Source organism: Dromiciops gliroides, chromosome 4 (assembly GCF_019393635.1).
Source record: "Dromiciops gliroides isolate mDroGli1 chromosome 4, mDroGli1.pri, whole genome shotgun sequence".
Taxonomy (NCBI): Eukaryota; Metazoa; Chordata; class Mammalia; order Microbiotheria; family Microbiotheriidae; genus Dromiciops; species Dromiciops gliroides.
In genome coordinates, this window is record NC_057864.1 from 189,600,216 (window position 1) to 189,626,480 (window position 26,265).

A 26,265-nucleotide genomic window follows, 5' to 3' on the forward strand; every position below is an offset into this window, starting at 1 on the left:
ATAACCTTTCAACTTACATGGCACTTTTTTTTTTTTTTTGGTGAGGCAATTGGGGTTAAGTGACTTGCCCAGGGTCACACAACTAGTAAGTGTTAAGTGTCTGGGGCCGGATTTGAACTCAGGTCCTCCTGACTCCAGGGCCAGTGCTCTATCCACTGCGCCACCTAGCTGCCCAATGACCTTTCAACTTGACTACCTGGGACCTACAGTAGGGAGGTTTCTCCTCTTTCAAAGGAGGGGGAATGGGGGGAGCAGGTTTGGCAGTTGGCGGGACCATGATGAAGAGAGGATTTAACTACAGCAAAAAGGGTCCCTTGTCAGTCAAGGGAGTCTAGGTGTTTATGTCCTCTCTCTCACCTGGACCTGAAGGATTCTGATGCATGGGAGGCTGAGTGTGAGACAGGGAAGGGAGTTCTTGTTACCATCAGATCCAAAGCTAGAAGGGACACCTAGTCCCATCTCATTTTACAGAGGAAGAAACTGAAGCCCAGAAGGGCAAAGTGAATTAAAGGCCTAGGATTAGAGATCAAGAAACAGAAGCCATGTTTCTGACTCTAAACTCAAACTTCTCACTACCTTAGCAGAAGTGGAAGGTACGGGGCAGCTAGATGGCACAGTGGATAGAGCACCGGCCCTGGAGTCAGGAGTACCTGAGTTCAAATGCGGCCTCAGACACTTAACACTTACTAGCTGTGTGACCCTGGGCAAGTCACTTAACCCCAATCGCCTCACTTTAAAAAAAAAAAAAGAAGTGGAAGGTACTATGCAAAGTCCAATAATGTACTGGTGTTGAATGGGTTCATTTTCTTCCCCAGCAACAGTACCCTAAGGATTAGACTGGGGATTATTTCTCCTCCCACCAGAAGCAAGAATACACCCTTTCACAGGCTTGGGGACTCTGCCCAGGATCTAGCTGGCTGGCTGTTAGGACTCACCTGTAGTAAAGAGGTGTTTGGTGGGCAGTTCAGGGGCACTCTTCATGCCTAGAGGGGCAGCGGGTAAGGACTGGGTTCGGCCCAGGGCCTGATGGGGCACAGAAGCCAGGCTGAGAGGGGCCTGGTAAACTTGCAGGGACTGCAGCTGCTGAACATCTGTGAACACCTGGTGAGGGACAGGCAAAGAGTGGCTGAGCCTGAGAAAGGAAGGCTGCAGCAGGGAGGGCAGTTTCTCCTCTGTCAGTCTTACAGAGGGATAAAGAGGGGCACCTACAATGCAGTGAAGTGCAGTTTTAGAAAGGGCTGGGAAGCTAGGAAAACTCTCCATGTCTAGGCCTTGCTTCGATTCCCACCCACCACCCTACCCCCACTTATCCCTAGGATAGGAGATGCTTTTGCCTACGCCATCGCCTCTGAGGGGAGAGGGGGGAAGGGATAGGGGTTGATGAGTCACGCTAGGGGAATAGCATTGAGGTAAGAAGAAAGGAGGGGGAAAGGAGATGGCACTGAGGGGGCGGGATGAGTCAGTCTGATGAGGCAGCTCTGCTGCAGTCCGCAATGAATGAAGCGAACGGTGCAAGACAAGTCGTAGTAAGAGTGGGTGTGTACACACACAGGCATGCACGCACGCACAGGGACAGACGCAGGAACAGACGCAGAGAGACACATGCAGCCACGTGCTGACAGACACGGGTGCGGGCAGCTAGGTAGGCAGAGAGATGTAGGAAGCCAGACAGTCACAAGGATAAACACAGACCAAAGCAAGGAGACTGGCAAACAAACGAAAGGAAATGTCCCTCTGACTCCTTTCTCACTCCCCTCGGACCCTTTGCAAATTTATAATAAAGCTGATTTTGCCAACTAAACAGCAGCAAACTGGGGGAGGTGAGGAGGGAGGGAGGCTGAGGAAGGAGGGAGGCGGAGGGTCAGGATGTGCACAGTGAGGAAGGAGAGGACTGTCACCTGCGTGCGGTCCCCACTGGACTCTTCTAGTAGAGGACTCTCATCCAGGCCAATTTCACTGCCCTCATCCTTGACCTGAATGCAGTCGTCGTCCTCTTCATCCTCCTCTTCATCCTCCTCCTCCAGGTCCTCTTGTGGGCTTTCACTTTCTGTGGAGCCGTCCCCAGGCCCAGGTGGGGCACCCTGTCCCAGCAGCCCTTCCTGATGCTCCGTTAACTCTTCTTCTGTCTCCTCAGGGTGTGTAGTGGGCTGCCGTGGTAACTCTCCTGTCTTGGTGAGGATCTAGGTGCAGGCACATGGAAAGCGGGGTCATCCGTTATCTGCTAGTACCCGAGGCAGAGGTCTCCAAGAAGAGCACAAAGGTTGGGGGTGCAGGGAGCAGAAAGATGGACAGAGACCACCATGTTCGGCCTCCCTGCCCTCTTAAACTGATCCCAGGACAGCCAGGGCCCCACAAATTCTGGACTCCATCTGGGGGGAAAGGGAGGAGCTGGCTCTGCTGCCAGTTATTCCTCCTTCTCTTCTCCCAAGCCCACCTTGCCTAGCTGCAGCTGCTGTTGCTTCTGTTTTTCCAAAAACTGCTGGTGCTGCTGCTGCATCACAAGCTGCTGCAGGGCCTGGGGGCTCTGTGGCAGTGGGGACGACTGTGTTCGGCTCAGCGGGCGGTGTCGGGGCAGCTTGCCCACCGTCCGCATGTTGGCGGCAATGCGCTCGCCGGTCACCAGTGGGGAGTGGCCATGGAGCGGCACTGCTCAAGGAGGGAAAGTCAGCATCAGTTCCTGGTCTCTCAGCACCGGGGCATCAAGGGAAAACCCCAGAGGCAGTTGTTCCAAAGGACTGACCGCCCCCTGCCCAGCACACAAACTCCCCTCCTGTGCACAACCCAAATCCACTCTTAGCAGTCTGGCTAGATGGCTCTTGTCTCTCCATGGTTGTAAGGGCATTAATGCAGTCTCTAACGCACTTCCTTCCTCCAATTCACTTTCCTAACTTTCTATTTCTACAGATTCCATCACCTTCTGTCCCAGTTCCTTTGCTATGCCATCTCCCTCAAATCAGACTGCAAAGGTCACGAGGACAGGTACAGCGTCCCCGTGCGAGTAAGAGCTCCCTGAGGGCCAGGGCTGCTGAGCTGACCTCAGAAGACCGAGAAGACAGGGAACCTGGGCATCTTTCAGGGATGCTTCAGAGGCCTAGTATAAGCACAATGTCCCCTGATGGCTCAAGAAAGGTTTCCAGAGAGAATGACCCCGGCGAGATTCTAAAGTGCGGCAGAGCCAGAAAACCAAGCGAGGTGCCCTGGCTTTCTGGTGTTCCCCACCTGCTTCCTTCCCACCCTGGGCAAAGGAACCAGCTCGTGCCGGCTCCGGGCTTCCATGGCTCACCAGCTATGAGGGTGCTCTGCTGCCGGGCCTGCTCCAGGAGCAGCACATGCTGCAGCAGAGAGGCGTGCCCGTGGGGGTTGACATCGCCCTCCAGCGCTACGCCCAGCAGACAACCTGGGATCGAGGACGTGCTCATGAACTTGCCCGTCAGTGCCCCTCCCTGCCGGAGGGGCTGGATGGCCTGTCTCTCTGCCTCCTGCTGCGCTGACAGCTTCTGGGGGGCCTGGGGTGGGGAGGCCAGGAGGGTGAGGCGCCAACTCCACTTCTTTGGGCCCTACTTGCCCCAACGCCACCTAAATCCCGGCTGCCATCCCCACTGTTGACTCCACCCTCGCCTCCCCTGTCTGTTCAGCCCACTGTGTTCACCTAGGCCATGCCACCTGAGGCTCTGTGAAGTCCCCTTGGGGCCTGACAGCCAGGCCTCAGCTCGATGGGAGCCTCACGTTCAGGGGCCACGATACCACATACCCTCACCACTGTGACTGATGGAGAACAGCCCTGGGGGCCTCCTGACAAAGAAAGGCGAGGGGTCTGCAGCCCATACTCACAGTTAGGTGCGAATTGGTGACTGTGACCGTGGCCTGTAGTCCTAAGGAAATGTTGGGCAGGGAGGGGGATGTGTAGAGACTGAACTGGTTTGGGGAGCTGTCCAAAGTAAGGGGCCGGTGCTGAGGAAGCATCTGCAAGGCAGGCAGAGAAAAGAATTAAGCAGAGCAGTAATTAGTGGGGGGATGGAAGGGGAGAGAATCCAGCAATCCCAGGAAAGCCATTTCTTTTTTTTTTTGGCAGGGCAATTGGGGTTAAATGACTTGCCTAGGGTCAGACAGCTAGTAAGCGTTAAGTGTCTGAGGCTGGATTTGAACTCAGGTCCTCCTGACTCCAGGGCCAGTGCTCTATCCACTGCACCACCTAGCTGCCCCTCAGGACAGTCATTTTCATGGGAAAACTGAGGTGCTGGTGAAAGGCACAAGAGCAGTAGTGATCTAGTGAGGAGGATCCCACTATTGTAGGGGCAAGGGGGTCAGGCCTTTTCATGGAAAAGACGGAGAGGAGCTCCCTAACCCAGAGGACAACTGATTATCTGCACAGAACAAGGAGAAAACGATTTGTGCTTTTTAGAGGGGAAAAAAATGACAAGAATTGGTTTGGGGGGCGGCTAGGTGGTGCAGTGGATAAAGCACCGGCCCTGGATTCAGTAGTACCTGAGTTCAGATCCGGCCTCAGACACTTACTAGCTGTGTGACCCTGGGCAAGTCACTTAACCCCCATTGCCCCGCAAAAAAAAAAAAAAGAATTGGTTTGATTCCTGAAAACTTTGCTCAGTGGCCCACCATTAGAGGGACTAGTTCAGCCAACCTGGGGGAGGTCTTCCCACCTCATCTGGGGTGGGGCAGGGGCACATACCTCAGTGGGGATGTTAGGGACGGAGCCGGTGAAGCCATTCTCAGCAATGGTGCTGTTGGAGCTGTTGGGGGAACTGGGGCCAGAGCCTGGGGCACTGTTACACACAGATGACACTGCACAAGGACACAAGTATCACCCTGGGGCCTGTGCTCATCCCCGCCAGTAGTCCCACACTCCAGCCTCCACCAGCCCCTAGGCACCTGTGATCTCAATAGCTCTCTTCTTAAAGGTGCTGATGACAGTCCCATCCTTTCTTCGCAGGAGGGGGCTGCTCCTCCGCTCTGCCACCTTCTGCTTTAGCCTGGAACGCACCTTCAAATTGGGTTCCGAGGCTGTGGGGAAGGGAACGTGACTCAGATCCCTCCTCGATAACACACTCCTAGTCTCACTGAGCCCTCTGGCTCTCCCAAGTAGAATTCTAAGCAGGTGACCAGGCTGCAGTAACTGATTTCTAGCAACATCCCTGATTCCCTCTAGGAGTATCGTTCCCAGACGCTGAGTACAAGACACCAATGGTGTAGATGGCACGAGCTCACCTGTTTTTCGAAGTGGGAAGTCATCCCGGCTATCATAGGGCCCAAGCAGAGGAAGCTTGTAGGAGGGGGGAGTTCCAGGGGGGCCACTCTGGGGAGGGGAACTCTGGTCCAATGAAGCGTGATGGGCTCCCCTAGAAAGGGAAGGGAAAGGAAGGAATCAGGACAAAAAGAGGTCGAATCAGTGAGTCATTAGTCAAGCCTGTTGTCAATCTTAATGCAGAAAACCCTGAAATGGATAGAGGAAAGAGGACGCCCACTGACATGAAAGAAGGGAACCTTAGCCTCTGCCTCAGGTCTGAGTTAAGGACAATACAGAGAGCATCTCAAACATCCACACCCAGACTTTTGGGACACCTGTACCATGTAGGGACAAAACCGTCCAGGCTAACACAATATTAATATTGCTCCATGCCTGAGTAGAAGGATCCCCTTCCCCCTCCTCATAAATGGCTATCTGAATGGGAGAACACGTCTGCAAAAGATCTGCCCTATTCGGAGTTACACGTGTACACACACACCACCCGCTGTGTCATGTCCTTTCACTTTTCTGCCACCTACCAGCATTTGGGGTGCTGCGGGAGGGAATGGTTGAGGCCGCCTGGCGTCGGCTCTTTCGATTTGCTCAGGAGAAACTCTTGGAGCTTCAGTTTTACCTCAGTGCTGGCAATGGCACCTGTAGCACAGGAGAGAGGTAGCAGCTATTGGCAGCCATCGAGGCCAAAGCACCCCGACAACGGCTCCGTCCCCCCTCTGTGGGTCCTAGGACTGGACAGAGGAGCCGAAACCCACATGGACACCATAAGCCATGTCTCAATGAGATGGAGAAGCATGTGTGCCCAGCAGGTGGGGTCTGGGAGGAAACAGGCACTGCAGCCCAAGCCAGAGGCCCTGGGCACCAGGAGGGGCAAGAGGGAGCCTCACTCTCTTTGCTTTTCTCTTTGTTCCGGAGGATGAGCAGCTGCTGTTCCAGCCTCTGCTTCTCCAGCTCCTCTTGCCGCTGCTGCTCCCGCTTACGCTGCTGCTCCAGCTCCTGCTGCCTCTTGGCAGCCAGCATCTCCTGCTGCTGCTACAGAGGGGAGAGGGTACCACATCAGCTAAAAGAGTTGAGGAGGCCACAAGAGGGAAAGCAAGGGACAGGACAGAAGCCACAGGCGACAGGTCTTCATTCCCTGGTCCTAAGTGGCTGATGGCAGAGTCTAGAAGGAGCCTGGATTCTGGAAGGACAGAAGGTGAAAGAAAGGCAGAAAAGGGGGAAAAGACTAGGGTCTCGAAAGGAGAATGGAGCAGAAAGCCAAGAAACAGTCTGAGAGAAGCACCACATCCTCTCCCACTGCAAGGAAAGGGGGGACAGCTAGGTGGCACAGTGGATAAAGTACCAGCCCTGGATTCAGGAAGACCTGAGTTCAAATCTAGCCTCAGACCCTAGACATTTACTAGCTGTGTGACCCTGGGCAAATCACTTAAACCTCATTGCCTGGCAAAAATAAATAAATAAATAAAAGTAAAGAGTGTAAGGAAAGGGAATGTCTTCTGTGAACTTTGAGGCTGAACTGTGTGTTGGGTTTTAATTATTCTTATTGTCAAAATGGGAAGAACTCTGCCCATGTCCCCTACTTGCTTGGTTTTCGCTTGGTCAGAGGAAGGAAAGCTAGTCAGCAATCAATGGATCATCAGGAAAACAGGCTTCCTGAATGGCTAAGAAGGAGTCTGTGACTCTCCAAGCTCAGCTGGCCAAACCCTCAATGGGGGAAGGATGTTCCCAGGAAGATGTCCTTTCTTTCTTTCTTTCTTTCTTTTTTTGCGGGGCAATGAGGGTTAAGTGACTTGCCCAGGGTCACACAGCTAGTAAGTGCCAAGTGTCTGAGGCCAAATTTGAACTCAGGTCCTCCTGAATCCAGGGCCTGTGTTTTATCCACTGCGCCACCTAGCTGCCCCCCCACCTCCGAAGATATCATTTCTAAAGAGGCCACAAGGGGCCACATTGCTATGGGCCTTACAGGCCCATAGAGTCATGGCCTGGCAACAGCATTGGCTACTCTCTTTGACCTCGTAAAGGAGTTCTTTTTGGTCAGGACCTACCATTTCACCAGTATAGGGAACTCCTGGTATAGAAAGTCCCTCCAACAATACCCACCAGCCGTTCAGCTATAACTTTGAGCCTTGAGTTGCCGGTAGCCAAACAGCAGGATCTCAGTCCAAATCTTTCTATCCAAGGCCATCTCTCTAGCCACTAATCATCTTGCTGCCTTTGTACAAGCGTTTTTTGTATGGGGCCCACAATTGTATCAGCATCAGGAATTCCCTCTGCCAATGCAGGCTTGCACCTGCTCTGCCACTGAGAGGTTGTCGTCTGGGTGTAAGCCTGTGAGAGGTCTGCCAGCTCGCCCAGAACGGCACAGCCAGTGCATGTCCAGAGCAAGAAAGGAAGCCATATCTTCCAGACTCCAAGGACAGTTCTCCATCCCCCACACCACACTACCTCCTGCCATGGCAACTGGTCCTAGAAAATTAACCCTAGAAAACCCACTGCCATGGTATGGAGTCTGTGGAGAAAGGGCATAAAAGGGGCAAAGGGAAGAGGTGCCAGCCAAGTACCAGGGTGGCAAGAGCAGAAGAGAGACAGAGCCAAGCAGGCTCAGGGGCCAGGATGCTCCACAAGGTTCAGTGCCCAGGGCTGGGATTCAGGGATCAGGCAGATTTAGGAAGTAACGGTTAAAGAAAGTGCCCTGGGCCAGAGGTAAGGCCCCCTGGCCCATTCCTAAGAGGAGCTGCTCAGAAGGTTCAGTGAGGCCTAAGGTCCAAAATAGGACCCACCGCAGACAGAAGCACTGGAAGCCACAGCTTACCCTGCATGTCCTGGGAGGCAGCGAGGAGGAGGCTCTCACCTTAAGATGCTTCTGCAGCTGGACCTCATGCTGCCGGGTCAGGTGGTCGTGCTGTTTCTGGAACTCGGCAAAGAGGAGCTGCTTCTGGAGCTGCTGCTGCTGCTTGAGGGCCAGGAGCTCTTGCTGCAGCTGCTGCTCACGCAGCACGGGGTCGATGGCGGCCGGGCCCACTCCCCGAAGCTCTGTTGGACCAGGGCTGCCTCCGCCCCTGCCGCCCCCAACAGAACCTGGCATGGCCCCACACAGCACTGGCTTCACCTCCACTGCTCAAGGGGAGGAGGGAAGAGGAGGGGAAAGAGACAGGTGTATGACGGCTCATCAGCTCCAGGCACCGATGACAATGGAAGAGAACCCAGCTCCCAGTCAACCCCACTCTTCAGCCTCTATACACTTTGGTGTAGTGAGTCAGGACCTAGGTTGGAATGGCTGTGTGACCTTAGCTGAGTCATTTCCCCTGTTCTTGGTCTCAGTTTCGCCTTCTATAAAATGAAGGGCTTGTTGACAAGATGATCTCCCTTCTAGCTCTAAATCTGTAATAATCAACCAAGGGATTTTCTCATTCTCCTCATCACTGACAATACTAGTGTGTAGCCAGCCTCAGGGAAGGGGGTAAAAAGAGGCACGGTACTATCCTACTGGAAGAGAAGGAGACTAAAAGGAAAAGCCCATTTATGGGTCCTCTACTTCTCAGATCTCAAAGCACTCACAGTCCTCGCCAGGATCTTAAGAGAAATCATCTGTACTCAAAAAGCTAAAATACAATCCCTAAAGGGTCAGGTGAGGCAAATGGCCTAGTCGTGTCCCCCAAAGCAGTCTGGCATATTCCATCAGCCTGAGCTCTCCAGCACCACCCTCAGTGTGCACAAGAGAGAAGGCTGAGCTTCAGGAACCATCTAAACCTCAACCAAATGGCCTGTGGAGACTCAGCAAGCCCTAGCATCCCATTCCCCTGAGCCACCTTGGGTTAAGTCCAAGTGGGAGAAGCAGGAGAAGCACACAGACAGGCAGGCTAAAGAGATCAGGAAGAAGACCTCTCCTCACCAAAATTCCAGAGTTACAAAGTAGGAGGGGGACAGGGTAGAACAGAACTGGAGGCAGCAGGGAACACAGTGGGGTTGGGCTGGGCCTGTCTGGAAGGGGAGGGCTGAGCTTGGGAGCCAAAGTCTGCTTCCTTTGCTGGATTATCTCCTTTCAACAGTTTTATTGTAATTACCCCGAAAATGCCGCTATATATAGAGTGAGCCAAACAGCAGCTGTGCTGCTGAGAGAGAAGGAAAGAAGGGTGAGGGGGGCGGAGGGAGGATGAGAGAATGGAAGGAAAGGCTGAAGAAGGAAGGTGGGAGGAGAGACAGGGAAGGAAAAGGGATGAAACAGGATGGCAAGAGGGAAGGTGGAGCTAAGGATTAAAGAAAAGACACCCAGCCATGAAGCCAGGAACACCTGGGGGGAAGGGAAGAGGGAGGTGGGAGGGTAAAGCCTTACACTTAGCAGCGGGCCCAAGGTGGTCCCAAGGGGAGAGAAAGATGGCTCCAACAGTTCTACTAGAGAAGGGTTATGACCTCCTGGGCCCCCCACACTGTCCTAAAATAACTGTTTTATCCACTTCTGGTACCTTGGGAATCATGAGAACATAGACAGGAATAGGCAGGCAGGTGTACACATGCACACTTGTACACACACACACACGCACACATATGTACACGCACACACGTGCACACACACACCCCAAGCCCCTGTCCATACTGTTAGAAGCCTCCCTCTTTCAGCCAAAAGGGAAGGTTGCCAGTCAGTGGTAAAGGAACTAGAAGAGGTAGGGATTTACCCTCACATCATTTATTTGGCTCCTTTCTCCATAGTTCTCAAAGCACTTTAACAGACCAGATTTCTCTTTCCTGCTGAGAAAAGGAGGCAGGGAGCTAGGGTGACATTCCCAAAACAAAGTAGGAAACAATAGACCAAGGCTACAAAGATGCAGCCCAGATCCTGATCCCAACCGAATTCCACCCAGGATTAGTGTCTCCTCTCCATTCTGCCCCAAGGCCCCTCTTCCACCACTCCATAGTGCAGCCTCTCCTCAACTAAGGCAAGAGCAGAAATAATGACTACCCCAGAGCAGGAACAGAAGGATAAGTGGAATCCTGTCAGAACCTAGAGACGACACAGTCTCTCTGCCCTACCTCAGCAGCCCACCCCTTTGTGGCCTGGGCATCTCTTCACTCTCCAGAGTGCCCCAAGTTAACTCCTGGAGGCCAACCCCCACTTTACCCCCTCCCCCAAAGGCCACATTCCTCAAGTTGCCACACTGACGACTTTGCGGCCACAACTCAAGAGCCACATCTGCAGTAAAGGCCAGATGTGGCTAAGAGGGTGGGGTTACAAATTCTCTGTCTCTCTCTGTGTCTCTTTCTCTCTCTGTCTCTCCCTCTCTCCCCCTTCTCTGTCTGTCTCTCCCTCTCTCTCTGTGTCTCTCTTCCTCTCTGTGTCTCTCTCCCTCCCTCCCTCCCTCTCTCCTTCCCTCCCCTCCCTTCCCCCACTCTCCTTCTCTCTCTTACTTCTCCTTAACCACACCCCCTTCCCCCAGCCTTCCTTGGCACTGCCTGATATGTGTCTATTAGATTCCACAGAGCTCAGGGGCAGAGACTGTCTTATTTGCTGCCCCCAAGTCTGTAAATGAGTTGGAAGGGGAGGGGCACACTGGTTCTGGAGAGGTGGAGAGGCCAAACTACAGACTTCCCTTGGCTTCTTCTAGCTCTTGGCAATGTCAGAACCGCCTCAAAGAGGGAACTCCACTTTTTCCACACTCCTAATCCAATTCAGAGCCCCTCTGTTCTTCCAAAGGTCTTGTACTGCCAAAGGGTAGGTAGGCCCTAGGTTCAAGCAGCCTCCCACACAGCACCAATACCAACTGCTTCACAAAGCAGTGAGTGGGGGGCAACTAGGTGGCACAGTGGATAGAGCACTGGTCCTGGAGTCAGGAGGACCTGAGTTCAAATCCGACCTCAGACACTTAACACTTACTAGCTGTGTGACCCTGGGCAAGTCACTTAACCCCAACTGCCTCACTAAAAAACCAAAAAAACAAAAAAAAATAAAGAATAGTGGAGGGGAAGTCTACTCCCCAAGCCTGGTTTGGGAGGCAAAAGGGCCCACTGGTATGCAAGCAACAGTGGTCTGCCCAAGCCTATACACACAACTTTGTTCTTATATAAACAGGACCAGAGAATACTCATTTCAGAAGCCAGATTCCTATGGACAAGGAAAGGAAAAAATGCCTAACCCAGGAAAGATGCAAAGGCTCTGGAACCTGTTTTCTGGGGGGCAATCTGCCCTCCTTGGGCACTGGAGTCAGAGGAAAAGGAGGTATGAAAGGTTTCAGTGCCTACCAGACCAAAAAACCTAGCAACCAGCTTGCCCCGAGCCCTGAGACAGTCACCCAAAGTCCATGCCCTGTGCCCAGCCTATTATAAAAGGAAAGGAGATGGCAGCGATTGCTGCTGGAACAAGGTATCCTGGGAGGGGAAGTAGGTGTTTCTTACCAGAGAAGGGGAGCCTTTTACCCTATGACCCACACAGTAATGAGAGGGGAGGGTTAGAGAGCCCAAAGAAAGGAAACTAGGGTGTGAGTAAAATCACTGCCCTTCCCAAGGGCCAGACTGATGACCCACAGCTAAGAAAGGAGACAGAGAGGGCCTCTAGGGGGATAGAGCCAAGAGGCAGCCTGGCCTCAAGTTCCTTGATACTTGCACTCTGCTCAGAGAAGGGAGGTGTGGTCAACAGAAGACCCCAGACTGCCTGGGTCCAATTCCCTTTCTTCTTAGCTCTCTCTCCTCCGGGCCCCCTCAGAGAAGGAAAGACAATAACAAGGGGGAATAACACAATCAAACCCTGACCCGTTTTTCTTTTGCTCTTATTTTCTCTCTTCTCCTCCCCAAGGATTCTGACCCTTTTCCCCAGGAGGAACTAGCTAGTGGAAGGAACTCTGTTATGCTCCCCAGTGCCTGCCATCAGTGATGAGGCCCAGAGCAAGATACCTAAGAGCAAGGGAACAGAGCAAAACGGAGGGAGCCCCATGAGGGAGGCCTCATAGCCACTTGGGCCCTTCACACCTCCACAGTCCCTACTCATGCCATAGGACTGTGCAGAGTGCCCCGAATTCACAAAATGTGGAAGGCACTGTGGTAGGTCCTTGGGGTATAGAGAAGATAAAAGAAGGCAGAATCCCTGCTCTCAGCCTAGTAGAGAAGTTAGAAAATAACTGAGCATATGAGAGATCAAACAGGGTCCTGAGAGAGACAGGGAGGGAGAGAGCACTTCTAACTACAGGGGACAGGTGGGGCCAATCAGGAAAGGCTTCCTAGAAGGCCCAGCACCTAAACTAGGCCTTGGAGAAGGCAGAGATGTATGTGCAAATAGATGGAGTTAGCAGACAGAAGGCCGCCACCAATGCATGGTGACCAGCCTAGCATGGGTACAGCATAGAGCACACAAAAGACTGCCAAGGTATGCTGAAGCCAGATGATGAAAGGCTCCCAATGGCAGTCCTAGAAGCTGGTTTTACATTCAGTAGGCAAAGGGGAGCTTCTTGTACAACAACCATAGCTAATAGCACTTTTAAGTCTTTAAATCTGTTGGGGCAGCTAGGTGGCGCAGTGCATAGAGCACCGGCCCTGGAGTCAGGAGTACCTGAGTTTAAATCCGGCCTCAGACACTTAACACTTACTAGCTGTGTGACCCTGGGCAAGTCACTTAACCCCAACTGCCTCACTAGAAAAAAAAAAAAAAGAAGAAGAATGTTAAAAGTCTTTAAATCTATTACCTCATTTGATCCCCATCCAGTGAGGTAGGTTCTATTATCCCCCATTTTACAGAAGAGGAAACTGAGTCTGGAAGAGGTTAATTGACTTGCCCAGGTTCACACAACTAGTAGGTGTCTGAGACAAGAGTTGATTTCAATCTTGAGTCTTCCTAACTCCAGGACCAGTGCTTTGTCCTCTGCAATACAACAGCCCATGCAAGAGGTGATAAGTGGGGTTTCTAGAATAATTCTAGGAACAGAAAGGAGCATGGGACAGATGCAAGAGATATCCTGGAGGGAGAATCCAGAGAACTTGGTAGATAACTGACTGTGGTAGATGATACAGAAGTGTGCCCTGCCACAAATCACTGTCAGCAAGAGACACTGTCAACACCCATGAACAATCCCCACACCCCACAACGAGACTTCCAACCTATTCACCTCAGCTCCATAGGCCCATTACTCTAAAGAGGGCACCCCTGTCATCTTTTTGATGCTTGGAATTCTGAGGAGAGTTGGAAATGAAGCTATAAAAGATGGCAGCAACCCCCCAAAAGGGGAAGGTGGCAAATGACCACTTCTTTGGCCTCAGTCAACATCAGCAGAATTTTGTTACAGGTTGGTGTGGTCAAGAGGAGTTGTTCAGGAAAGAATACTAGAGTCAGATAGGCCGAGAGCTATGGAATATGAGAAATACTATCCCAGATGGACCTCTGCCTAAGCAAGACCAAAGCCATCTCTTCTCCCAATAAGCACAATAGACCAAGGTATCCTGGGCCCCAGATCCTTTTTCAGGATAAGCCACCACTAACCCTTGACGCTTTATGACCCACTGCTGGCCAGAAGTAGCCCCGGGGAATGGATTGGCCCAGGACAAGGGTCAGTCTGGAGGGCACCTGGTTCTGAAAGGAGCCAGCAGCCACAAAATCTTGGAGCTGGTGGGACTAGGAGCTGGGGAGGGCTGCGAGGTGTAAGCACTAGGGGGAAGCAGAGAACAGGCTCATCCAAATATAAGAAACTGTCTGGTGTTGGAAAAACCAGGGACACAGAAAAATTCCCCCTCACCCCACCCCCGGCCATGACTACCAGACCCTGACCAGGAACTTGCAAGAAGATTCAGGAGCTTACAGCTGGAGGGGGGATTCTGAGATCCAGGAAGGCCATGTGACTTTAGCAGTCACACAGCGTGTTAATGACCAGAATCCAGGGTAAAACATGGCTTGTTGTCCCTGCCTGTCCAGCCCCCCAGCACCTCGGGCAGTGCCGGGCACACAGCCGCGGCTTCATACCTGACTGGTGACCTACTCAGAGTTAGAAGGAACCTCAGAGATCATCTCGTTCGGCTCCTCTATTTTACAGAGGGATACACTGAGGCTCGGAGACAAGTCACCGCTCGTGTTCACAGCTGGACAAGTGAGCCGACATTCCCAGCTGGGTCCCCCTCCATGAAACCACTGCTTTCTGCTCCTCAGTATGGGCTGCTCTTTGCCACATCACACACATGCAACACCCCACCTTACCCAGTGCCAGGTTCAGACATGGGCGACTGGGCCAAAGAGGGGCAGCCTGCCCTGAAGTGGGCCCACGCAGGGAGATGGGATCCTTCGAGGGAAAGGGAGCTGATGACGAGCCAAAGAAAAGGGCCTCCCCCAACAAGCAGCAATTCCCCAAGACTTTCTCTTGCCAGGCTGAAGTGGCAGCATCATCTAAGTGATATGGCACTAGCTGCCTTGGTTATCTGGAAAATGAAAAGTAGAGCCCTTCCCTGCACTGAGAAGGTTGGGAGGGGAAAGTGTGGAACCAACAACACTGCTTTGGGTTCCCCACATGGAAAAACACACTAAAGCACCCCCTACAGAGTAAGTCTTTTCTCCGTCATCTGTTTCTGTGTTCTTAAGGGAAAAGTCCTGCCACTCCCTACATGTGTGAGCAAGGGGAAATCACTGAGCTTCTGGGCCTCAGCATTGTCACCTGGAAAATAAGGGGCCTGGACTGAACTGGACTGGACTGGAGAACTAGCTCTGAGTCCATGACCCTCGGACTAAACAAAGACCAAGAAGTTTTACTTCGATGTGGATCTATTCTCTCGGGGAGATGGAAGGATCAAGAAAACAGGTGAGAGGGGGCGGCTAGGTGGCGCAGTGGTTAAAGCACCGGCCCTGGATTCAGGAGTACCTGAGTTCAAATCCGACCTCAGACACTTGACACTTACCAGCTGTGTGACCCAGGCTGGGCAAATCACTTAACCCCCATTGCCCCGCAAAAAAAAAAAAAAAAGAAAACAGGTGAGAGCAAAGCAAAGGAGGCTGTTCTCAGAAGTCCTGCTCCCATCCCCCAGCAGCCCAGACTGGTGGGGTGCCCCCTCATCTTCAGCCATTCCACCAGAGGCCATCCCTGCTCCCTCATACAGCCCCGATTCCTCACTTACTCCTCCATGACACCTCAGGCAAGGTCACTCGATCCTACTGCAATCAATTCACACAGAGCAAGATCACCTAATCCAACCTCCTTGCTTTACAGATGAAGAAACTGAGGCTCAGGAAAGGTGGAAGATTTGCCTACAGGCATACAGGTAGTGACTGAGGATCCCAAAGCAGATGCTCTGGGGTACACTGTACCCAGTGTGGTAGCTGGATCACAAATGCTCCTCGTGTACCAGTGAAAAGAACCTTGGGAGAGCCAGAGCCTCCCTTTTCTCCAGCAAAGAGAAAAATAAAATGTATCTAAAGGATAAAATGATGAGAGAATTTCCCAGTGCAAGGGAAGAAAGGGAATGGGTTCATATTTAAGGACACAGGGATCCCAAACCAGAAAGTAAATTCAGGAGAACTCAAGCAGCTCCCAATCAGGTGGAGGTAGAGACCAAAGAAAAGGGGAAGCCAGGTTGGAGGGACCCCCTCTTCCCTTCTTACCTCACATATATGGATTTGGAGGGAAAATCTGAGAGGATGGAAAAAGGAAGCAGTGAACATAGGCTTCCAATCTGGAGTAGAAGATACGGTGGACAAGAGGGGGTAAGCCAAAGATTACACAGGTCACCTTCCCTCTCCCAGCCCATTTCCAACACTTAAACTTAAAGGCTAACAGGCATCATGGTATAATGGGGAAAGTATTCAACCTGTAGTCAGGACACTTGTGTTTTCATCCTAGCTCAACAATAGTTGTGATGACAGGTAAGTAACCCAATTTCTGAGCCTCAGTTTCCCCATCGATAAATTAGGGATAACAACACTTGCTACTTCACAGGGTTGCTGTGAAGAAAGCTATATAAATTCTAAAGAGCTATATAATTATAAATCTATATAAATTATAATAATTATTAGTTTAAAACCTAGACCCAGATATTAAAGGATCATTAACCATTAGAAGTTTATAGCTATGTCACTAGAAATTACTCTCTCCACCAGGGGATCAAAAGTTATCTACATTATAATCCCTGGCCATACCTCCAGCTAGTTATGCTAATAGTATGGATTACTTTCCTGTAAACATTGCCCAACTAGCTACCTAGACTGAACCCTCCCTCCCCTTCCCCCTGCTATTCAATAGGGCACCTGTAGCCTTCCGACAATCCACACCTTGAGAACACTACCTACCTCTGTTCCTTCTTTGTCCTCCCCCAAGGACAGTGAAGGCTAATTCTCCCTGAAGCCTCAGGGGATTTTAAACCAATGCACTTTAGAACGATCTAGTTCCATTAAGGGCACCCACCATAACTGTTGGTGTCATTCCTTTGGCAGGATGATCTTTTCAACCTCTATCCCCCTCATCCTGCCCCAGTCCCTACTCCACATTGCCAGCACAGTGACCCTAGGCTGCCCCCACTGTCTTCTACTAGTGACCAGACAGCTGTTCCAGCTGTGTGGACACAGCTAATCTGATTTCCGGTCTGGCAGCTGCTGAGCAGGGAAGAGAACAGCTGAGAGCTACAAACACAAGAGGAGGTTACTGGGATTGGGAGTGGGAGGGTAAAGTGTTGGTGCACAGCTTCCTTCTTGGATCATCCCCTCAGGGGCAGAGCCCCTGAACAGAAGCTCCCAGTAGAAGATGAAAGTCTTTACCAAGGCCAAGTGGCGAGTATTTGTAAATACAAAGCAAAACTTTTCTAATATACCCCTGCCCTTCCCTTTATTCTCTCCCTCCTCATCCCCACCTACTCAAACACACACACACACACACACACACACACACACACACACACGGACACATATAGCTTGGCAGTAAACAGTTTTAAGGAACACACAGAAGATGGGTAGCCTGGGGAATTCCAACTAACATTTTCCAATCCCCTGGGTTCTCATTCTCACATGCACACATACCCTTCCCTTCCTGGGTATTCATTCAATAAGGGTAAGTAGAATTCACACTTGAACCGTGGGGAGAAGGCACTAACATGTCTTCTTCCTTCAGAGGCCACAGCACTTTCATAAACACCTGCACTGTAATAATACCAGCAGTCCCCTTTTATAACATACCCTGTCTCCCAACATTCCTCAAAACCAGGAGGACTGGTACTCCCCAGAGTACAGAGGGAGAAACTGAGAGCCACAGAGGAGAAGAGACTCCAAACCCCAGTGTGGGTTTGGGTTAGACCTCAGAAGCAACGTGCAGTTCTTAGATCTTCAGCCTCCTTGCTGCCCTAGACTGACTCTCTTGGTGATAGTAGTTCCCACTGCCCAAGCAAAGATGTGAACATACTAGGGGCTCCAAGCTCAGAGCAATGACTGCTATAATGACAGACTACCTGCTGGGGGCCATAGAGCTGTCTGTGCAGTGAGACAAAGCCACTTAAGAGACATTAGCAGAAGCAGGACTAGGGACAGGCAAAGTAGACAACTGGAATTCACCAGGCAGGAAGAGCACAACAAGGGCTACCTCCATATTAGCACACATCCTAAGTGCTGTAAAAAGTCTCCTCTCTGGCATGTAGGTATTTATTTATTGACAAGTCACATGAGAGAGAGGGGAGGCTAAAAGCCCCTGTAGGACAGCAATGCATGGACTATTTTAAGAGGTTAAATTGTACTTATAATATCCCTGATGGTTGTTTGGGGGGGGTGGGGAAGAGACACATCTGCTGTGGGCAATTTTGAAACCTTGCCTAGGATGCACAAATCCCTCGTCCGGACTCTGTCCACAAGCTCCAATGAAGATGCCATGCCCCAAATAGGAATAGCAGAAAGTCTATCTGACTTTCAGCCAGCACTTTCAGGCTGCGTTCCTTCCCCCCACCCCATTCTGGCTATACACTGGGAAGGGCCTCTCACCACTACCTGCCTTCCCCATCCACCTGAGGCTCCAGTCAGAAAGCAGGGGATGCTCCCCCTCTTTAATGGGGCAAGCAGACAAAAAAAGCCTGTGGAATCCATCAAGGTCAGCAAACTTGAATCAAACTTGAAGTCCTGCTGCCTGGAGGGGAGGCTGACAGATAAGCCAGCTCTGAAAAGCCTAGGGAGACAGAAAAGGCTATCACTGCAAAGAGGCAAGGAGAAGGAAAGGCCTGAGGAGGCTGCCCCAATAAAGCTCCCCAACCTCTTTCCAATCAGGCCTTTTGCTCATGTCTGGAGGCACATGAAGGGATATGGGGCAGGGGGAAAGGGAAGGGGGCTCGGTGGAAGAGGGAAGAGAACAGCAGGCTCTTGCAGACCCATGTTTATCTGGAGTGGAGTCTTTTTTTCAAACTTGAAGGTTAAAGCGTTTCTATTTGAAACATCTGTTTACATTCCAGAGTCCAAAAAAAAAAACAACCCCAAGCTCCAGTCCTATATCCGTCCCCAGCCCACGTCACAGCGACAACACCAGAGCCTTGCAGGGGGAACATTCTTAACCCTCTCGCTGGGTTGCTGAGGTGACTCACACCTCCAGACTGCCAACACATGGACCACACTTTTAAGGGGCCAGGAGAAATGGAGTAACTAAGGTAGCACAACTAGGAATAGGGGGCTGGGTAGACCAGGCAACTTCAAGAGGAGAAACAGGGCCAATACTATGGGGATTTTCTAGGAAACTGAGGGTGTGATATGCAGAGGCTCTGACCTTTTAAATGGCCCAGGCCAGGCTGCGGGAAGGAGACTTGCAGAGGTACCTGGTTTGGCTGCCACTCTCTAGGTGGCAAGGGAAGGAAGACACAGCAGCAAAGACATCAGAGGGGCCTGCCCCAGCCGGAGCCCCTTCCCCTGCCATGGGGAGCAAGATCACCAAGGGCCACTTTTAGAACAGCATGCTGCAGAGAAGCCCAGGAGGCTGCAGGCAGTAGGTTAGTCCCCACACACCCAGCTGCACTTAGCAGCTTCAGGGATGGTAACATCTGGGATTTCAGGGCTCCCAGTAGGACTATGAGGGCTTCCTTATCTAGGCAGATGGCAGTTTTGTGCCACGACTTTTTCCCAACAACTCCCCATGAAGCACTAAGTCCTCCCTCCCACACTCCACAACAAAGATAACCCTATGGCCCCATGCCTCCCTCTTCTAGGTGCCCTGCCCAACAATTCAATGCCAGTCACATATGCACAGATTCCAACCACCTCTCTTGTGACTAGGGATGTTCCTCTCAAAACACATACATCCTAAAACAAGGACACTCGTCCTCCTCACCACCACACACACACACACACACACACACACACACACACACACACACACTCCTGAGTGCCAAGCCACTGCCAGGAGGGGTGGGGTAGGCATTGTGCCAGGAAAGCCACTCCCTGAAGGAAGCATCTTGTGGTGCCGGACTGGTAGGAAGGCTGTGCCAGGGAGGCCCCAGACTCTGCCAACCGGTACCTAAGAGTGGGGGAGGGAGTGGCTAACCAAAGACAAAATAATTTCCTGTTGCCAAAATGTACTTAGATGGTAGGACTATCTATGAAATCCCTGCACATAGACTCCCATGTAACCAGAAGGGAATAACCGTTTCATCCTCTGGTCCCTAAAGAGAAAGAAACTGAAGAGGGAAGAAACTAGAGATGGCAGCATCCTGAGTGTGAAGCTGACCCAGCAGAGCCCAGGAACCTCGGATGCCAGTCCTCTCACTTGACTCCCACACTGCTCAGCCTCCTCCCCTTGCCAGATGCCAGCATACTGCATGCTCACCTGTACCCATACAGAAGAGCTAAGTGACAGCAAAGCAGTGTTTCTTCCCATTTTCCCAAAACTGTCTCTGTCTCTCTCTGCCCCCTGCAATCCCAGAGGAAGATGGTGCCAACTGGCCCTGGCCTCTCCCAGTGATCCAGTCTCCCCCAGGATACTACAGACTCTGGAAGGCAGTGGGGAAGGGAAGAGATCAGGGGATAACAACAACTTGTATTTATATATAAGTGCTTGAAGGCTTTCCTCATCCTCACTCTGTGAAGTAGGCAGTGCAAGTGTCACCCTCAGTTTACAGGGGAGGAAACTGGAGCCCAGAGAACTTAAGGGACTTGCCCAAGATCCCCCAGCTAATCAATCAGTGCCAGAACCAGGACTTGAACCCAAATCCAGGGCATTTTTGTTCCCCTCGCTCTCTTGCACTGGAGCAGCTGGAAGACTCCAACAAACACAAAGAAAGGAAACCAAATCCAGGAGAAACTATGGCTTACAGGCCCCTCCCACCCCTCACCCGAATGTCTGCCAAGAAGAAACTGAGGTCCAGAAGCACCTCTCCCCAAGGTCAGATATGAAGTCCGAGGCAGGCATCGGAGCCACGAGCCTCGGCTACCTTCCCAGAACAAGAAGCCAACTGGACAAGCCATGGAGCTTACCTGCCACAGGGATGCTGTGGAGAGGAGTCCGAGACAGGATTTCCAAGGACTGCTCCCGGCCCGACATCCCATCTGAAGAGAAACAGGATTCCGTCTCATATATGGTCTGCAGCATCTTGACCAGCCCCTGGGCCTTGGGCATCAGCAGCATGCCAAGGCTGTGGGAAGGGGGAAGCAGTGGGCCAAAACACGGGCCAAACTAAGGCCCTCACTGCTCCACGGCTCCCGTGGTCCTCCAGCTCCTTTACCACATCCAGCAGAAGTCAGGAGGCTCCAGATCCTGTCAGCCTAACTCAAAACTAGCAATCGACCCTATCTAGCCCTTTTTCAGACTCTGGGAATGGATCTGGGAGAGAGAAAGGCAGGGAAAGTCAGTCACTCCCAAGCCTGGAGAACAGGAATATCACAGGCTGGAGAGCCAAGAGCTCCGGGGCAAGGAGGGGAGCTCAGGGGCCGGGATTTCTGCATGCCCAGTCCCTGGGTGACAGCTCTGGGCCCGGCTCCCCCGCTCCTTCCCAAATGAGCCGGCAGCTGGCAGAAGACTGAAATAGCAATGGGGGGAGGGCCCAAGCTATAAATAGGTGGAGCATGCTCAGGGAGCCTCAGGCCGGCTGCCAGGAGCCTGGGCCTGGCGGAGGCCCCAAGGGGGGGAGGGGGAAGGGAGGCGTTCCACTCTGGGAGGAAGCACCAAATGGGGGAGGGGGGAGGGCCTAGTGCCGAAGGCTAAGACCACAAAGAGCTCAGCTCGGCTGGGAGGGTGGGCTGGAGATGGGGAAAGGAACAGGAAGAAGGGATCCTGTGTGCAGTGTGTGTCTGCAAGTCTGGCTCCCTGTCTGGCTCTCCAGGTGGGAGTGACGCTGAAGACAATGAAGCCAGACTTGATCCTCTACCACGTTTCCTTCACCCTACCCCGCCCCCAAGATGGAACAGGTAAGGAAACTGAAAAGGCCTGGAGAAAGGGCAGCAGGTAGGGCCTGGCCAGCCCAGCTCAGGAATACGAGGCTTCCCCTGGAGGCTGCAGGGAACATCTGCAACAACTGCTCCAGTTTCCAACAACTGGGAGACTGACTGGGTTAGATCTGTTTGGTTTTCATTGCCCTTCAGGGCTCAGTGGCTCCTCCTCCCCACCCCAAGCCACTGGAGAAGGAAGGGGGAAGAGAAGAGGGCTGAGGGGAAGCGAAGGAGGATGGGGTCATCTTCCCCAGCTCCTCACAGGGTCCTCTTCTGCAACCCTACCCCAGCACCATCGCCCCAACTCATCCTAAGGTCTTTGTCCCAAGGAAGGCACTCAACTTGGCAGCTTCACATTCCCTGAGAGCAGGGGCCTACACACATGCTTTAGTGCTTCTAGCAACAGTCCCAGAAAAAGACAAAAATCATCAGCCATTCCCTCGTCTCCAAGAAAGGACCCAGATGATGTAGCCAGGATCCTTTGGTTTGATCCCTTGATGTGCCTGGCAGCAGAGGGCTCAGTTTCCCCTCCCAGAACATAGACAAGAGGTTCCCAGGCAGAGAGCCCACTGCCCTAGCTTGGGGCACCAGCCAGGTCCAGCAGGGCAAAAATCAGGCAGAGCAGAGTCTACTATTCTGCTGTGACAGTCATAGATAGATGTCATATAGCTGGCCAGATGTTGAGATGGCAGGGCCCGAGGCATGGTCAGGAATAGTGCCTGTCAACCCAACCCTTCCCCTCAATTTGTGCCTTCCAATGTGCCCGGCCGCTCTGTCCCCCTGACCTCGATGAGGCCTTTTAATAGCCAGATTATTTCTGGGCTGCCCCCTCCCCCTGCCTGATGTCACTGCTGCTATTTTAAGCCCCCTCCCCCCTTGGGCACAAGGCCAATGACACCCGTCCTCCCTGCTGGACAGAATGACCTCATGCTCATGTCAAGGGCCAGGAGGGAGAACTGGACAACCAAGGCCAAGGAGAAATCCCCAGGGCCCACCTGCTCTGTACTACCTATAAATCCCTGCTCCAGAATCCACCATCTGGAAATTTGAAGGCACCTGACATTAGGATAGAGCTGGGACAGAGGATGGAGAAAGAGGCTCAAGAGAGGAAACTAACACGTGATATGAGATAGAAGTCAATTTCCCTGGTCTCCTGAGGAGTTGGAGACTGGTTCTGCTCCTTGGCTTTTGCCGATTTAGGAAAAGAGATGTCTAAGGTCTCTCTTGACAGGGAAGAGGCAGCAAAGGAAAAGGGAAAAGATACCAAGCATTCAATTTTCATCACCCATTTTCCACGTCCTCCCTTCAAGGTTTATCCTAATATAATATCCCTCACTGTATGGACAAGAGGGAGGGCAGCATAATGTCCCCCTATATGAGGAACACAGAAGAAAGAAGAGTTAACTATAGGTCACTAAGCAAGACCTAAATAAAAAAGTCCTGCCTCCCAACCCAGGACTCCACCCACCCAAGCTAGGAACAACCAGAAGAGCCGGCTATCCCCTGCCCTGCTTTGGGAGCAAGGAAGAGCTGGGTGCTGCATGCCAAGGGAATTTCCAAGTGGGAATCTCTACTAATTCAGGGGAGTGGGGAGGAGGAGAGTTGGATGAATTTCCACATCTCAAAAGGTATGCCAAGTCACCCAGTTCTCATCCCCCTATCCCACTCCAACCTTGTCCAGCTTACTATCAAGAGTAAGAGAAGGGGGGGCAGCTAGGTGGCGCAGTGGATAAAAAGCACCAGCCCTGGATTCAGGAGTACCTGAGTTCAAATCTGGCCTCAGACACTTGACACTTACTAGCTGTGTGACCCTGGGCAAGTCACTTAACCCCCAATTGCTCTGCAAAAAAAAAAAAAAAAAGAAAAAGAAAAGAAAAGAAAAAAAGAGTAAGAGAAGGGGCAGCTAGGTGGCACAGTGGATAAGAGCACCAGCCCTGGAGTCAGGAGTACCTGAGTTCAAATCCGGCCTCAGACACTTAACACTTACTAGCTGTGTGACCCTGGGCAAGTCACTTAACCCCAATTGCCTCACTAAAAAAAAAAAAAAGAGTAAGAATACTCCCACTTTGAGAAGGGAAACACTGCTCTAGCAGTAGCCACTGGTCTTCTCACAAGCACATGGCCACTAAATAAAGAAGTGGGACCCAGAGGCCTGGGGCTAGCACCCTGATGCTCCCTATTTCAGGGGAAGGTGGATCCTACTTAAGCCAAGTACAGTTCTCTGGATCCTTGAGTTGGGACAACCCGGAGGAGGTCATTCTCCTTCCACCTGCTTTCAGGGGGCCCATCTAACCCAATTCAGACATTTGAGTGGACAAAGCTCTCTTTTTCAGACATCTCCAAGGAAAGCTGGAAGTTCTTGATGTCTAATTTCACCCCTTCACTTGTCCATGTGGTGTTTTCTCTTTCTTGCCATATAAGTCTTCCTACCTCCCACTCAAGAAGCTGCCCACGCTGGCTCCACCCTCCCAGACAAAAACAACTTTGCTCTAGTCCCCCTCATCTGAGGTTCTGGCACCATCAGCCCCTCCACTTTGGAATGTAGAGTGGAACAATCTACAGCCTAGCTCTCCAAGGAATTTTAGTTTTCAAATTCCTGGGGTGAAACATTGCAGGGGAAGAGGGGGGAAAGGGAGAATGGGACTAAGGAAGGGGTAAGAACACCAATATGCAATATATCCTAAACCTCAAAGGCAAGTAATCAAACCACAATTGTGTTTCACAAAAAAGGTCAGAACTCTCACACTCACTAACTCTCTCTCTCTCTCCCCACCCTCCTGCCCCGCCCCCCTCCAGGCAGGGAAGCCTAGGAGATTTTGGCTCTTCCTTTACAGTCCCTGAGGTAGTCAACATCCTACCCTCACTACATCATCTACCTTTCACCAGCATCATGCCCAGTACCTAGGCTTAAGATTCTTATGTGATGTTAAATCCAAGGAAAAATAAAGAGATCTGAAAGCTCAGTCTATTCCAAAGAAGCTAATAATTGAAGAGGCACCACACACGCTCACACAACCCACTCACGAGCACATACACCTGCACACAAAGGCCATAGTGGTCTTAGAGCCTTTGGGTAGAAAGTTCTCCAATAGTGTAGAAGTTAGAGAAGGGAAAGGAAGACTGAGGCATATTCTCATCTGCTGTGAACATAGGAAGATGCTGGTGTTTAGCAGCCAACATGAGGAGCCCAGGTTCGCAGACCCCTGCTCAACCACAATGCCCAGCCACTTTCTGCTTCTGCCATGCAGCTGGCTTCCTTTTCCAGGAGAGGCATCGAGGCCTAATAAGCAGAGCCTGAGGTAGGGAAGCCAGACTCTCAGGTTCTCTACTCTACCCTACCTTCATGCCCCAGTTTCTCTTGCTGTCCAAAAGAGAAGAGAGGAATGCTCTTCCATCCCTGACTCTTGGGAGGAGGAAGGAGAGAAAGTGTGCAGTGCTCAAGGAGCTTGAGTAGAGAGGCCTCCTGCATAAACACAAGGTGTTGCTGTGATGCCTGTCTCCCGCCTCCACAGGGGACAGAGAGCCCTGTCCACCTCCTTCCCCCAAGTTCCCAGTTCTAGGGCTGACTCACACTACAAAGGCCTGGCTCCTGTCCTCTCTGGGCAGTGCTAGAGGGAAAAGGGCAGAAGCTGGAACCAGCCTGAGGTCAGGATTCAGTTCCACTGACCCTGAGTTCCTCAACTCTGCTAATCAAAACCCATAAGGCAGGGGATCAGGTACTGACCCTTAAGAATCTCCGCTTCAATAACAAGCTGAAATCCTCAAAGGAGAGCTAAATCCTGGAGCCCTGGCTGCCCGAGGCAGAGATGTACTCCCAAAGGGAGGGGGGGCTCCTGAAAGAAGCACATATGGCTTTATTTGCTGCCTCTCAGCCAGGCCCAGAAAACAGGGCAATTAGGGGAATGGAGTTGAGACCCTGGTTTTCCTGGAGCCCAAAGGTTAAAAGATTATTTTCAAATGCTCTAGGGGAGGCAACCAAAACAGAAAACTTAGGAGTCCATCCCACTCTAAGTACAATAAAGGTCTACCTCTTATAAAGGTCATATACTCCTTGAGGCAGGGGTCAAATCATAGCTTGCTCTTTTAACAGCCCATCCCCCCATTCCTCTCCCCTTCCAAATGCTTGGCACAATTAAGGTCACCTCTGAGTCTCAAAGCTCAACTCGAATTCCACCTCCTCATGAGGCCTATCTGGATAGCTACTGCCCCATACCCTCTCAACTACCAGCACCTCCTCCTCAAAAATGGCTTGGATTTTATTTTGTCTGTGGACATGTTCACTCCCTTGATAGAATGTAAGCTTCTAGAGGGCAGGAGCTGTTTCATTTTGTCTTTGTATCCTCAGTGCCTGATAAAAAGCAGACAATGAATACCTGTTGATGGCTTGACTATTCCACCAATCGGCTCCTGAAAGAGATCCCAAAAGGAAAACCTCCAGGAATATTATAGCCAATTCCAGAGTTCACAGGTCAAGGAGAAAACATTGCAAGCAGCTAGAAAAAAGGAATTCAAATACTGTGGAGCTCCAATAAGGATAATACAAGATCTAGCAGCATCTACATTAAAGGACCAGAGGGCATGGAATATGATACTCCAAAAGGCAAAGGAACTAGGAATACAGCCAAGAATCACCTACCCAGCAAAACTGAGTCTAATCTTTCAGAGGAAAAAATGG

The 26,265-nt window shown here is 51.6% G+C and overlaps 1 protein-coding gene across 6 annotated transcripts in view; it reads right to left on the bottom strand.

Moving 5' to 3' along the window:
• Positions 1–26,265, bottom strand: part of HDAC5 (histone deacetylase 5) — a 41,008-nt gene that overhangs the window by 5,076 nt on the left and 9,667 nt on the right. For 2 of the 6 annotated variants that reach the window (XM_044001212.1, XM_044001211.1), the window contains 12 exons: positions 20,640–20,711; positions 8,109–8,371; positions 6,145–6,289; positions 5,782–5,896; positions 5,224–5,354; positions 4,888–5,019; positions 4,688–4,800; positions 3,832–3,963; positions 3,284–3,506; positions 2,435–2,646; positions 1,899–2,180; positions 936–1,101 (listed from right to left, as the gene is read on the bottom strand). In XM_044001212.1, the coding sequence (XP_043857147.1) occupies positions 936–1,101; positions 1,899–2,180; positions 2,435–2,646; positions 3,284–3,506; positions 3,832–3,963; positions 4,688–4,800; positions 4,888–5,019; positions 5,224–5,354; positions 5,782–5,896; positions 6,145–6,289; positions 8,109–8,371; positions 20,640–20,706 (1,981 nt within the window). In that variant the 5' untranslated portion in view covers positions 20,707–20,711. Of the gene's footprint in view, positions 1–935; positions 1,102–1,898; positions 2,181–2,434; positions 2,647–3,283; positions 3,507–3,831; positions 3,964–4,687; positions 4,801–4,887; positions 5,020–5,223; positions 5,355–5,781; positions 5,897–6,144; positions 6,290–8,108; positions 8,372–20,639; positions 20,798–26,265 lie in introns of all 6 variants that reach the window. The other 4 variants (XM_044001210.1, XM_044001213.1, XM_044001215.1 and 1 more) reach the window with 4 other exon arrangements.